Genomic DNA, 14,667 nt, shown 5'->3' on the forward strand with positions numbered 1-14,667 from the left:
AGCCAGCTGCACGTCTTATATTTTGCTTCCTTTAAAAGCCACACCTTATACGTGGGCTACACCGTTTTCCCACCTGTTTCCACAGCGCAAACGTGGCTGTCAACAAGGGACAGTTCAGAGGCGGGACAACTGATCTGAGAGCTTATGAAAACAGGTTTTCTTATCCTGAAATTGCAACTGCAGTGCATTTAACCAGGACTTAAGTCCTAAAGCTTTTAATGTTGTGGAAAACCTCTTCTAGAGCCAAGAGGGCTCTGGGTTGCTGCCAGCCTGGTGTGCCAGGCCTGCTAACGAGGAAGAGCTCGTGGAGGAAGCAGAGAATTAGGTAGCAGGGACGAAGGAAGATCAGGTGAATTCCCACTCCGGAAACCCAACCCTGCCTCAAAGCTCCATTAATTGAAAAGAAAATAACAATTCAAGTGCTCATGACTCATGAGGTACATCTGTGCTTTGACATACAGTATCTCATTCAATCCCCTAAAGCTGAGGGTCTAAACTGGCGTTTTCTACCCCTCTGGCCTTAATCCAAGAGCCAAGTCATAAAATCACTTCGGTGGGTTACCACCAGCATTTTTTTAAATAACATTAAAAAGGAAACATCCGTGCTTCCCTGGTGGCACAGTGGCTAAGAATGCAAGGGACATGGGTTTGAGCCCTCGTCTGGGAAGATCCCACATGCCACGGAGCAACTAAGCCCGTGTGCCACAACTACTGAAGACCGCACGCCCTAGAGCACGTCCTCCGCAACAAGAGAAGCCACCGCAATGAGAAGCCCGCGCACCGCAACGAAGAGTAGCCCCTGCTCGCCGCAACTAGAGAAAGCCCGCGTGCAGCAACGAAGACCCAATGCAGCCAAAAATTAATTAATTAATTTTTAAAAAATTAAAGAAAAAAGGTAACATCAGTCTGTACCATAAGCAGCAAGACTGTATTTGGTGAAAAATCTGCATCTGTTATGTTCATATAGACATATATGTACTTGGTTATAATGTAAAATGCAAAATTGTTCTTCCAGGAGTTGCAGTAAAAATGTTTGAAAAACTGCTATAAACAATCTGTGTGGGAGGTGGTACCATCCCCACTTTAGAGATGTGAAAACTGAGGTTCAAAGAACTTAAGGAATTCAACTTGGGTGAAGCCTAAAACGGCAGAGCCGGGACTCAGAGGTCTTCTGGGCACAGATTAGAAGCTCTTCTCTTTGCCCATCAATGTGCACACTTCCCACTGGTATCCCTCGAGGTCTCTCCACTCCCCAGAGCTGCACCCAGAACAAGACCCGAAAGGCCAGCAAGTCTGCTTTCCCTTCCAATCTAGCTACTTAGCACAACCAACGAGAAAGAGCTTCGATGACTGCCTGAGCCATCTTCCCTGCTACCTGCTTGTGCACACTTCCCTAAACGCCTGCGGAGAAACGCAAAAACGGCACATGCTCCAGTCAAGTGACGCCTCACAGTGTCACTAGTGTGTGTGGCTTGTAACATGGGCAGAAGTTGTGCCACACCCCGCGGCCCAAAGCTGCAACCTTGGCTGGCAAAATACTGCCCATCACGTAAAATTAATGTTAACTTGTAAATGCCTCCGGTTTGTAGTTGCACAACAGCAATAAGTATAAGCTTTTAGGAAATACAGATTCCTGGGCCTTCCCCTTGAAGAAAATCATCTCGTGGATCTGGAGAGCCCGGGAATCCATTTTTACGCACACCCACCTAAGGCGGTTGGATTCACAGCCAGGTTGGAAAGCCATTATTCCATCTTTTAAAAACCCCCTCCCTGGACCCCATACCACTCCCTTCTCCCTCACAGCCAGAATGTTCCATCTCCCTCCCCGCCTTCTACCCACTCCTCAGCACTGTCAGAGCTGTCCCCCCACCATCAAAGAGGCTCTTGGTGGAGGTTCAGCAATGACCTCCACACGGATAACCCAACAGGCACCTCCATTTCTCGTTTTGGTCAGCCTCTTGAACCCAGGCAGAACTCGCTTGGTCTCCCTTCTACCTCTCCAGCCACCCTTCTTATCTTCTTTGTAAATCCACCTCCACCATCCTGCAAATGCGGGAGTTCCTCAGGGCTCACTCAGTCCATCTTCTCTTCCTGCCCCACACCCTCCCCTGGGGTCCCCCACCCGAGCAGCACCCCTAAATTAACATCCCCAGCCCAGACCTCCTTTCTGAGCGCCACACCCTCACATCCTGCTCATTCAGCGGCTCTTAAACCGGCATCAAGTATATTTCTCAAATGTTAAAAACCCAATTCTCATACAAACAGAGACTGAGCATATTTCAAAGGGTTATTAACTCATTAATAAGGGACCCACTAAAATGACAAAGTTTGGTCAAAAGAGGATATAAGAAAAAAAGGTTAATAAAAAGATTTTAAAAAGAGGTTATAGGGAATTCCCTGGCGGTCCAGTGGTTAAGACTCCACGCTTCCACTGCCGGGGGCCTGGGTTCAATCCCTAGTCGGGGAACTAAGATCCTGCAAGCCACGCAGCACGGCCAAAAAAAAAAAAAAAAAAAGTAGTTATAAGAAACTTACAAGTGGTCGATGAAAAAAAGGTATGATATGATTGCTAATAGAGATACTAAGCCGGTTAATATCCTGAAGGATCTCTCTTCTCTACCAAACAGCAATCATTTGCATCCTTTCTAACTTTACAGAGTATGGGTCCTAAGGAATAATAAACAAAGTGACATTCCCTAAAGTACTGGATACCGCTGAGGTGGGCTTCCTAGACAATGCTCCAGTGTGACATTAGAAAGTCACTAGATCATCTTTTATTTCCAAGTTTGGCGATAATTTTTCTTACACTAGGGTCTATGAATTTGGACGGGGAGATATCACATCTTTATTTTCACTAATTTCACTGAAATTTAGCCTTCCCTTTATTATGAATGTAGGTAACTAATTACAGTAGCACTGACAGTGTCTGTGACTTTGTGACTTTGCCACCAACAGAAATCACATTTTCTCATCACAAGAGGATTGCTGCAGATATCTTGAAACACTGTCTATGCTTATCACTACTTAAAATTACAGAAATTTTCAAAGTTGCCACTAGATCTTCTTATATGATGCATTAAAAAAATACATACTATTTTGTCACAATTTATTATATTTTAATAACTATATTTCAATATCACTGGTTTCTTTTGTAATCCTATGCATTCTGTTTTATACATTTAAAAACATTATTCTAAGAAAGGGTCTATAAGTCTTCAGAGAGGCCTTTCCTGACTCCCTGAAGTAGGATAGGGACCCCTGTTACACATTCTCTTACCACCTTATCTTCCTCCTTCCAGCACTTACTACCTGAATCAAATAATAAATTAGTGGCTCTCTCACTAGGCAATGGGAGGAAGGGATGGTGTTCATCTTATTTATATTTTGTCCCCAATGCCTTGGCAGAGTATGTCTGGCTCATAAAATACTCTCAAGAAGTATCTGTTAAAAACAAAAAAAAGGGGCTTCCCTGGTGGCACAGTGATTAAGAATCCGCCTGCCAATGCAGGTGACACGGGTTGGAGCCCTGGTCCGGGAAGATCCCACATGCAGTGGAGCAACTAAGCCCGTGCACCACAACTACTGAGCCCACGTGCCACAACTACTGAAGCCCGTGCGCCTAGAACCCGTGCTCCGCGATAAGAGAAGCCAATGCAATGAGAAGCCCGCACACCACAAGGAAGAGTAGCTCCCACTCACTGCAACTAGAGAAAGCCCGCATGCAGCAACAAGGACCCAACCCAGCCAAAAATTAATTAATTAATTAATTAAAAACGAACAAAAAACCAACAAAAAAGAAAGATCTGTGAAATAAATGAACATCTGTGACATGTATAACATGCAGATGGTGGTCCATGTTTCTTTGAAACAAGGAGCATGTCCAACACTCTGCCCAGGACCCAGCAGGTCAGACCCCTTGATGACAGCAAACCTGCTTGTTCCTCGGGAGCCTGCCCTACTTGGCCCTATAACAGAGCTTTCCAGCCAAGCCCACATCTTGGCTCAGAAGCTAGATCACCCTAATGTTTTAAGCCCCAGTGTAAGGCCCTCGACCTAGATCTCCATTAGTACCTTCCACGGCAAGGATTAAAGGATCTGCTCACGAATTAAAGACATCTGCTCGAGCCAAGGGGTTAGAGGAATGGTAGGATTCTTTGGGGCGATGGATTCTCTACCCCTGCCCCAGCCAGCTGTGAGGAGTGGGGAACTCTGAAGCGGGGCACAGGCTCACCATCAGGCCATCTGGGAACAGAGTGCACATCCACCTGGGGGCTCAGTATGACCTCGCGGGATAAAGAGACGCAAAAAGGCTATTCTAACGCCATACTCCTTCTGAGTGTTTAACCCCGACTCCCCCCCCCCAACTGCATGACTGCAAAGCTAATTATTTAGAAGTGGTCATAAACTGGTGTGTGGAAAGAGGCCCTGCTGGACGTAGCTGATCAGAGGGGACAGGTATCTAGAGCCGTGCAGGAGGGTGATGAGAAGGGCAGGAAGGATGGTCAGTGAGGGCCTGGCTATGGCCCCTACTCAGGCCATCAGGGAGCTAAAGAGCAAGGTTCACGGACTCCCCAGGTAAATGGCTGGTGCGGCGATTTCAGAAAATAGCACCTGCCAAGGAGGCTGCTCAAACATTCAGGCGACCCACTCATCTGTCTGTGTCCTCCCCTTCCAGGCCATGACCATCAATGGTCTCTCTCTTCCTGCTCTGTCCACCTACTCATTCCTCTTTCGGGGTAACAGTACTCAACCAGCTTACCTCACCCAGCTCATGTGGGACTCAAAACTACACAGGTGTGAAATATGTGGAAATGCTTTGCAAACTCTAAAGCCCTCTACAAATGTACCAGGTGTCTTCTAATTCTCGTTGCCGGGTCGAATGGGTAGCCAGAGGCCTGGGTCAGGGCCGCAGGATGGGCCAGGCAGGAGGAACAGAGCAGCCCAGTGAGCACAGGGCTCCTTCCCGCTCCCACTGAGACCTAGGACACCAGGTGTGGGGGAAGAGGAAGCAGGGGGCAAGTAAACCATGGAAGTCCGGCAACACAGGAGAACTTAGGCTCTCCTACACCCCATGCGCACTCTCTGGTCCACTGTCACTTAGCCTCCAAAACCTACCACAATCACCAAGGGAGACACAAGAGCACCATAGAACAAAACCACAAAGCTGGGGCGTACCTTCCAGGGCGGCAGTGTGGTTGGTATCTCCATTCTCAAGAGAGGATCCACTTTCAGAAGAAAGGGGAAACACAGAGCACTTAAATCCTCAGTTCCTCTGTCCGCATGCACGCGCGCACACACGCACGCGCGTGCACACACACACACGCACGCACGCACGCACACACACACACACACACACACACACACACCCCATCAGAGGCTCTGCAGCATCCCAGTGCAGAGGGGGAAGGAGCCATCAGGAGCTCAGCTCCAGGGAACTGTGACGGGGAGAGTCCTGGCTGCACGGGCCCCCCAGCCATGATGTCTCGCAGCCTCCGCTCACACCCGCTCTGGCCCTTCACTGGCTTCCTGGCACCCCTTCTCCAACGATCTGAGGTGACTGCTGTGGCTCCTATTTATGGGGCACGTCCACGTGCCACACAGTGTGCTGGGTGCTTCCTGTATTATTTCTGATCCTTTCAACTTTGCAAGATGGATATCATTACCACCACTGACAACAAGAAAATAGGCAGGGCCCAAGGTCACATAGCTCCTGAGTGTCTAGCTGGCTAAAGGCCCATGTTCTTTCTGTAACATCACACTGGACTACATCTTGTAGATAACAGAGAAGAAAGTAAGAGGAAGAAAGTGTTGTTTTGGGAAAATTAATCCAGTCTCTCCCGCTCCAACCCAACCCTCCACTGTGGCGTAACTGCTCTTGTTATTAAAAGGGCCGCTTTCATCATGTCTCTCCATTGCCTAAAGAATCAAGTCCCAAAAGCTTTGTCAGGCATTTAAGATTCTTTCCAATTCACTTTTCCAGTCTCGTTTCCCCAACCCCACACTCAAATCCTCCCTTCCATCCAGCCCGGCCCATCACTCCTCATTGCCCACGTTTCTGTCTTGGATTCTCTGCCTGCAACACTAATTCCTTCAACCAAACACAGTCTGGGGGTGACTGCATGCCAGGTCTGGGCGAGGTGCTGGGACAGGGAGGATCCCCGCTGTCACAGAGCTCAGAGTCTGCCTTCCTTGTGAGGCATGAGCTGCGGCCCTTCTCTGGTCCCTTGGTGCCCCAGAGTGTGACCCTGGTCCGAATCCACAGCACTGTGTTTGCCACTCCTACGGCACTCAGCCATTCCAACTCGTGTGCCAGTTCTGTTTTAAAACTTCCTCTGCGTTTATTTCTGTGGGAAAAGTGCACTCCAGGTTCCAAGCAGCATTATCAATGGCAATTAGGCTCTCAGACCAGCCCACAAAAGCCTATTAAATATATAGAGGTGTAGAACCTAAATACGTGTACATTAAAAGCTCTGCAGGAGAGACCAGGGCAAACGTCTGCTGCTTCCTGCACCCCTACCCACTGTGCCATCAAGTTCTGAGCTTCACACCACCCTCTGGGGCAGAGGCCTGAGCAGTGGCTTGGGAGGAGGGAAGCAGGTGGGAGCTGGCATGACAGAGATGGAAGGGGAAGAACGCTGATGTGTAATTCAGGGGCCTGGCTCCCATCCCCACTCTGTCTTTACAAACTAGGTGGCCTCAAGTTGGTGAGTCCCTTCCCTCTCAAAGCCTCACTTTTCTCTTTTAAAATCAGGGAGCTGAGTTAGGTCAGTAGTTCTCAGACTTCTGAAGCTCACAGACTGGCAGGATATATTTTTAAACATGTATTTAAAGTATATGTTTAAAATATGTTTAAAAATATATAGTGTGTATTACATATATATTTTAAAATAAATTTTATCAATTAAAGGCTTTTTAAAAAAATCACAATATACTATCACTGCTTTCATTTTTTTCAAAAGGACACTATAAGCCACTCCTCCACACCCCCGCCACATGCACTCCCTCAATATGGACACCGTGTCAGAGAAATGAAGTTTTTAAACCGGAAATATTTGGAATCGTGAAAAAAAAAAAAGCCATTCACCATTGTTATTTTTCCAATTTGTCTGTGAACCAGTGGAAACTTCATCACAGCCCAGCTCCAGGCCTCAGCCTGACGTTGGAACCCTTGAGCTGGGTGAGGCTGAGTCCTCTCCAGCTCTGACGTTGCTCCATTCTGAGCGAGCTCTGCATGGAGACTATACAACAATCAGCATGGATGGCCCTGGGGAAGGGTCAGCTAAGGAAGGAGCTGAGTGGGACAGCAGGAAGGGGCAGTCGGCTGCAGGGGTAGGGACAGGACAGCCTGGCCTCCCCAGCCGCAGGCCCAGGGCAGAGACAGCCAGCCTGGAAGGGCTGGAACTAACCTGTCCCAAGTGTTGACTGCCACTCTTTCCACCCCAGAGTGTGGAAGGCTGGGAGTACCCAAAGAAACTTTTTTAAAAGTTCCTTTACTAACTTTTCTGATCAAAAGCTAATGCACATTCATATAGAAAACTTGGGAAGTACCAAAAAAGCACAAGCAAAGAAGTAAGCAAAAGTCACCCACAACTCCACCTTCCAGAACAATCACTGTAAACATTTTGATGCACTGCTAATCCCTCAAACACTTTTGTAGCTATCTTCAGCCACCCTGGGATTCGGTTTTGTATCCTGCTTTTCCCCTAATTATCACACTCAAATACTTTTCCATGTCCTTAGACATTCTTCATAAGCATCATAACATATTTTGATAATAAACCCAGCATTCTAGTAAATACAAATATTCTTTATAAACATTACTTTCCATGGTATGGATAGGGCCAGAAATCATTTAAACATGCTGCTATTGTTAAGCATTTAAGCCACTTCCATATTTTTGCTATTGTAACAAACGTGGTGGGTGTACACCCCTGTCCATGAATCTCTGTAGACCCCTTTACACTTCTCTGTATCTCTTGGGTCACAGCCCAGGGCTCTGCGCGTATCTGCCCCCAGTAAACACTGAGTGGACAAAGAAACCCAATCCACTTCCAGGAGCTTCGGAACCCTTATCAGATGGACGTAGAGTTTATATTTACAGAGGCCCACCCTGGTGTCCACCCACCACTCATCACTGACCCTACACCTCAGCCTCACACCTTCTAAGTCAATCTTGGGCTTGGGGAAAGGAGAAAATGTCAATTCCTTTTTGAGGCCTCCCAGGTTCTAGGACTCTCAGCAAACCCACCCACTCTCTACACCTCCAGGTGGAGGGCATCAGCAGACCTCAGTTGCCTAGAGGACTCCCACACCCCCTCCTGACGGCTCAACCCACCCCTCAGGAAAGTCACGGCTGACCTCCCTCTAAATTGATGTATGGCTCCCCTTCAGGGGTGCTCCCAGAACTTCGAGTATCAGCACTCACTGTTCTGTCTTTATCTGCTCACAGGACTGACTCCCCTGCCCGACGCAGGGCAACACCAGAGGGCAGGAACAATGTGTGTTTTGCTCCCTGCCCAAAATCCAACCCAGTGCCAGCCAAACAATGGGGTTGATAAATAAATGTTTGCTGAATGAAACTTCTTTCTTGTCTGAGTCTCAAGCCTTTTATTTTCACAGGAGGGAGAGGAAAGGGGAAGAAGAGAGGAAAGTAGGACCTCCTAAAACAGCCCAAGTGCAAAGACCTGACAGGGGGTGGCACTGGAGATGCCCCCCTCTGCACAGTCCAGCAGTCCTGCCTGGCCTAGAAACCAGCCCAGACCAACCGGCAGCAGGAACAGAATACAAACAGATCAAACACACCTAGATTTGGGGAAGTGACACTGCCCCACTCCAGCCTCGTTTCTCTCCAAGAGAATGGTCAGATCTAGAGAGGCAAGGACCTTCCTTTCCCACCCATTTTCATACAACTAGAAAATACAGGGCCACTCCTCACTGGTGATCCCAGAAGGGCAGGGCATTGAGAGATGGAAGTATTTAAAGGAACTCAAGCCACACTCCATTTTTTCTCCTCACGTTCCGTCCAGCATCCTTGCCACACCCAAAAGAAAAAAACTGGAAAATCTGCGTTGGAGAGAGTGCCAGCAGCAGGAGGTTCCCTTCAGGAACTTCAGGAAAAAAAGGAGCCAAGATTGTCCTAAAATAAGGCAGACCAGAAGTTATACTAGAGGTGTGGAAGGAGGCCATATTATCCTATCACACAACCACAGCAACACCAAGGCCAAACCCGGGGCCCTGGGTGCTGTGGACACACCCATTCCAACCCCTCTCAGGGATGCCCTGCGGCATTCCTCCCCCCACCCCACAAGGGTAGCAGCAAACTCCTCCGGAGAGCCTGCACTCCCATCACCCTGGCCCACCCCTTCTCCACTCCTGTACGGTTTTGCAGTTTAGAGCTACCTCCTCTGATTTCTCATCCGACCCTCCTGGCAACCTTGTTAGAGTGGTATTTAAAGCGTCCCAATTTCACGCATGAGAAGATTAAGTCAGGTACATTAAATGATAGGCCACATCACAAGCCAGAAAGTGGCTGAGGTTCCAGCCAGCCTCAGTTGGGTGAAGGAGCTGAACTCCCCCGCGGTGACCCCACCCGGCCCCGCCAAGCCTGGCCGGCGGGCGGGGATCCACGTGGTCACTGGAGGTTCGCGGCTGCTCAGAGCCGAAACCAAGAACTAGGTGGCTGGCTCTAAAACAAGGTTTCCGGCAGTGCTGGTGGCAAGCACCCCCTTCTTACCCCGTACTCACACAGGTGCAGGGCCCGGAGTCTGGGGTGCAGCACCCCCGCAAGCCGCCGGCGTCCGGCCCCAGCTCGCGGCCGCCCCCTGACCTGCGCCCCTGCAAAGTTGTGTCCGCGGCGCAAGCCCCCCACCCCCGCGAGGGATCGCCCAGCGCCCCCGGGGTCCCCCACCCCGGGCTCCTTTCGACCTTTGAGCTCCGGAGCACTCCGCTGGGAGGGCACGGCGACCGCCCCGCTGCCTCCCCCGCAGCCACCGGGTGCCCGCCTGCTCGGCACGCACGCCCCCACCCAGGCGCCCGGAGGCGTCTATCTCCCCGCACATCCCGGGAGGGCCGGGAGCAGGGAACTCGGACCCTCGCCGGGCGCACGTGCCGTACCGGCCCGGACCCCAGCGCCACAGCCTCACCCAGACCGCCAGCAGCAGCAGCCGCCACGCCGGCACGACCCGCGCCATTCCCGCCGCAGCTGCCCACGGCCGGTTCTGGTCCCCACTCGGGCTCCCGCGACCGCAGCTCCGCCGGGAGCAGCAACCGCCGCCACTTCCCAGCCGCTCCCCGCCTCCGAGTTCCCGGTGCCACGTCTGCCAAAGCATGCGCACCGCGCTGGCAGAGCCTGCCGGGGAGAAGTGCGTGCTGGGAGTTGTAGTTTGCAGCATGGCTGAGCAGGGGTCCGCGGGTGTGAACTTGGCCCTCAGGCCAGGTGGAAGCATGAGTGGAGTGCGACATGGTCAGGGTCAAAGAGTAAGGGAAAGCAGTTAATTTGGGGGGTTTGCTCTGTGCCTAGAACTTTAGAAACAAGATCTCCTTCAGCTCAGGTAAGTTTTATTTCCCCCACTTTGAGGATGAGGTGGCGGCCCAGAGAACTTAATATGACCCAGATCACACAGCCTGGAAATGGCAGAGTCCAGTGCTGCTTGTGGAGGATAGGAAAAGCCGTCGTCCCTGCTTCCCTCCTACTGTTTCTTTTTTTCATTCAGAAAACTTTATTGAGCTGTTGGAAAACAGTTTGACATTTCCTCAAAAAGTTGAACAGAGATTACCTTATAACCCAACAATTCCATTCCTGGGCATGTACCTAAAAGACTTGAAAACAGGTATTCAAACAAATAGTTGTACACAAATGTTCATAGCAGCATTATTCACAATAGCCAAGAGGTAGAAACAACCCAAGTGTCTATTGAGGGATAAATGGATAAACAAAATGTGATATATTCATACAGTGGGATATTATTCAGTCATTAAAAGGAATGAACTACTGATATATGCAACAATGTGGATGACACTCAAAAATATTATGCTAAGAACGGAGCCAGACACAAAAGTATGAATATTGTATGATTGCATTTATATGAACCATCCAGAAATAGGCAAATTCATAGCGACAGAAAGCAGATTAGTGATTGCCTGGGGCTGGGGGGAGGAGAAATTGGGGAGTGACTGCTCAGTGGGTACAAGATCTCCTTGGGAATGATGAAAATATTTTGGAAAAAGACAGAAACGATGATTGCACAACATTGTGAATGTACTAAGTGCCACTGAATTGTACACTTTAAAATGGTTACTTTTATGTTATGTGAATTTTATCTCAATAAAAAAATTTTAAAAGAAAAAAAACCTTTATTGAATCCATTCCTTGTGCTAAAACATTCATGTGTGGAATCAGTTATTCATTCAAGAATTTTTATTAAATACCTACTACATCCTGAGGCTCAAAATATATAGTAGTGAGATGGACAAGGAAGTGCACAGTCTAGGATTGATAGGTTATAGCTGAAAGATCTTTGCTCACTGTCTGGAGGTTCCAAGCTCAAAACCTAGAAGTCATCCTTGATTCATCCTCACTTCTCAACAGGCCATCCAACCCATCACCACATCCTGTCAGTTCTACCTTCAAAATATAACTCTTCTGCCACCTCCCAAGTGTAAGTCACTGACATGTCTCACCCACGCAAGGGCAAGACTGCTCCTTCCATTTGCCTGCTCCTTCCTCCTTGTACCCCCTACAATGCAGTTGTTAATGTCAGTCGGATTTTGTTAGCCATTTCCTTGAAACCCTCCAATGGTTTCCCATTGCCCATAAAATGAAATCCAAGCACTTCCCCATGACCTGTGAGCCATGCATGGTCTGGGCCTGGCCTCTAGATTTCATCTCCTGCCTCTCCCCTATGTTGTCCACTTGGCTCCAGTTACACAAACCATCATTTCCTGCCCATCCCCCACCGTCAGCTGTTCCTACTTCAGGGCTAGTACTTTTCCTATTCTCTCTGCCTTAACACTTTCCCTGGTCCTTGGTCTGACTGCCGCCTTCTAATCCCTTCAGGGCTCTCCTACATGTACATCCTCGGAAAGGCCCTTGGAGCAACCCATCTAAAGGATCTCCACCCCCAAGCTCCTTATCCTCTAGCTCAGGTTCTGCTGATTCCTTGCTGGCACTTGCCACAATCTGCCACTACTCATTTAGTTGGTGTGTTCATGGTCTCTTGCTACAAGTGGAACGTAGGTTCATGTCTCTCTTGTTAGCCACCTAACTGCAGAGCCTAGCATAGGACCTGAGCCTCAGGTGGTTCTCAGAGTTCTTTTTTGATAAATAACTGATTGAATGAAGTGATGTGTTGGAGAGTTTCAGAAATTCCTGAATCAGGCGGGAGACAGGGCTTCCTCTGCATGCTCCGCATCCTCAAGCTCATAATCTGCATATGGGAAAGTGGGCCTTTCAGCTCCTCCTCTCTGTGACGCTGCGCCAGGCCAGGGATGGAACCCCAACCCTCGGCAGCGAAAGCGCGGAGTCCCAACCATTGGACCGCCAGAGAATTCCTGGTCTCTGTTTCTCATCTGTAAAATGAAGCAGCTGGTGAGGATATAGAGCACCTGTACTCCCATACATTGATGATGGGAGTGTAAATTGGTTTGTCCACTTTGGACAACAGTATATGTATAAAATATGTACCAAAATGTTCATAGCAGCTTTATTTATAGTAGGGTTGAATTGTGCCTACTCCCCCACAAGTTCATATACTGATGTCCTAACCCCCAGTACCTTAGAATGTGACTATATTTGGAGATAAGGCCTTAAGAAGTAATTAAGTTGAATGAAGCCATTGGGGTGAGCCTTAATCCAATATGACTGGTGTCCTTATAAAAAGAGGACATTGGGACACACAAAGAAAATGAAAGACTGTGTGAAGACACAAAGAGAAGATGGCCAGCTGCAAGTCAAGGAGAGAGGTCCTCAGAAGGAATCAACCCTGCTGATACCTTTATCTTGGACTTCTAGCCTCCAGAATTGTGAGAAAGTAAATTTCTGTTGTCTAAGCCACTCCGTCTATGGTACTTTGTGATGACAGCCCTGGCAAACGAATACAGTGGCTAAACTGAAAACAATCCAAATGTCCTTGAAAAAGTAGATAAGTAAATGATATCCTATTCTGCAACAAAAAAGAACAAACTACAGATATATACAAGAACATGGATGAATCTCAAAACCCTGATGTTGAACAAAAGTAGCCAGACACAAAAAAGCACATACTGTATGATTCCATTTATCTGAAGTTCAAGAACAGGTAAGCATAATCTATGGTGATAGAAGGAAAATAGGGGTTCCCATGGTGGGGGCGGGGAGGAGGAGAGATCAACCGGGAAAAAATATGAGCAAACCTCTGGGTGCTAGAAATGTTCTATATCTTGATTAAATGATGGTTACATGAGTCTACATGTATAAAAATTAATGTATTAATTGAGCTGAATTAGTTGAGCTGTATGCTAAGATTTGTACACTTTACTGTATGTAAATCATATCTTGATTTTTTAAAATTTCATAAAATGAAGGGTAGAGTGAATCAGCTAATCTTCAGGATCCCTTGTAACTCTTGTATATATCCATCTCCTGAGTCCAAGACTGGCTAAAAGCTCCTGGGTCCAGAGGAGGGCTGAACTCTGCAGAAATTAACTGCCAAAAGGGAAAGAGTCCAGGAGAGGAAGGAAGGAAGCCATGCGTCTATGAGCCAGAGAACCAGAGGGCAGGGGACTGAGAGGGAAAAATAAAAATTGCCAAGAAAACAAGCCGTTTCATCCTGCAATTGAAACTAGCTAAAATGAGATTTATGGCCCTTCTGGGAATGTTTAACAATTCTAAGCTTCACTCTCTTTGAAATATTAGGAGAATAGTACAGGGCAAGTGCTGTCCCTCCTCCATTACAGCCCTCAATGGGAACCATCCATTCTACAGCAGCAGCCCCACGGGGCCCGGCCAGAGAAACTTCTCATCCTGCGGTTTATTGTGAATTGTGATGCCACCTTATATTTGTGTAGCCAGTTCCTCTCCATCATCTGAGCTGAGATGAGGACTAGCACAATGACCGTTTTCTGACATTCAAGCATGGAGGAGAATTGGCCAGAACAAAATGGAAGGAATGTTACGTCCAAACACAAAAGAATATATTCTGTATAATTCCACTTATATAAGCTACAAAAAGGGCAAAAGGTCTCTGTTTTGTTAAAACTCAGGATCATGGTTACCTTTGAGGGAAGGGTGTGGGTACTCACAGGAAGGGGTCTCTTGTGGTACTGGGGTTCTGCTCCTCCACCTGAGTACAGGGTACCTGGGTATGTTAACTCTGTAAAAATTCATCACACACATTCATGGGTTATGCTGTCCGTAACTTATATTTGAATAAGAAGTTCACAGGTTTTTTTAAAAAAGAGGAGGAATGAGATGGAGAGAAAGAGAAGTCGGCTCTGAGTAGGGAAGGTGGAAGGAGAGGGGAATTCTAAAGAAGAGACAGCTGGGAAATCATTAGTAATCCCTACACCTGGGCGAGCAGCTAGTCTCACCAGAACACCCCGTGCTGCTCACAAGCCTTTGCCTCTGCTCATCAAGTCTGCTGGCATGCTGCTACACCCGTACTCCCACTTGGCTGATACCCACCCAGCTTG

The 14,667-nt window shown here is 48.1% G+C and overlaps 1 protein-coding gene across 1 annotated transcript in view; it reads right to left on the reverse strand.

Annotated features, from left to right (window-relative positions):
* The window catches only part of PDIA5 (protein disulfide isomerase family A member 5), a 91,785-nt gene extending 81,460 nt beyond the window's left edge, over positions 1-10,325 (reverse strand). The window contains exon 1 of the mRNA XM_007175630.2: positions 10,143-10,325. Within this exon, the coding sequence (XP_007175692.1) occupies positions 10,143-10,190 (48 nt within the window). The 5' untranslated portion in view covers positions 10,191-10,325. The remainder of the gene's footprint in view (positions 1-10,142) is intronic.
* Positions 10,326-14,667: the final 4,342 nt, after the last annotated feature.

The sequence above is a fragment of the Balaenoptera acutorostrata genome, chromosome 4 (assembly GCF_949987535.1).
Source record: "Balaenoptera acutorostrata chromosome 4, mBalAcu1.1, whole genome shotgun sequence".
Classification (NCBI taxonomy): Eukaryota; Metazoa; Chordata; class Mammalia; order Artiodactyla; family Balaenopteridae; genus Balaenoptera; species Balaenoptera acutorostrata.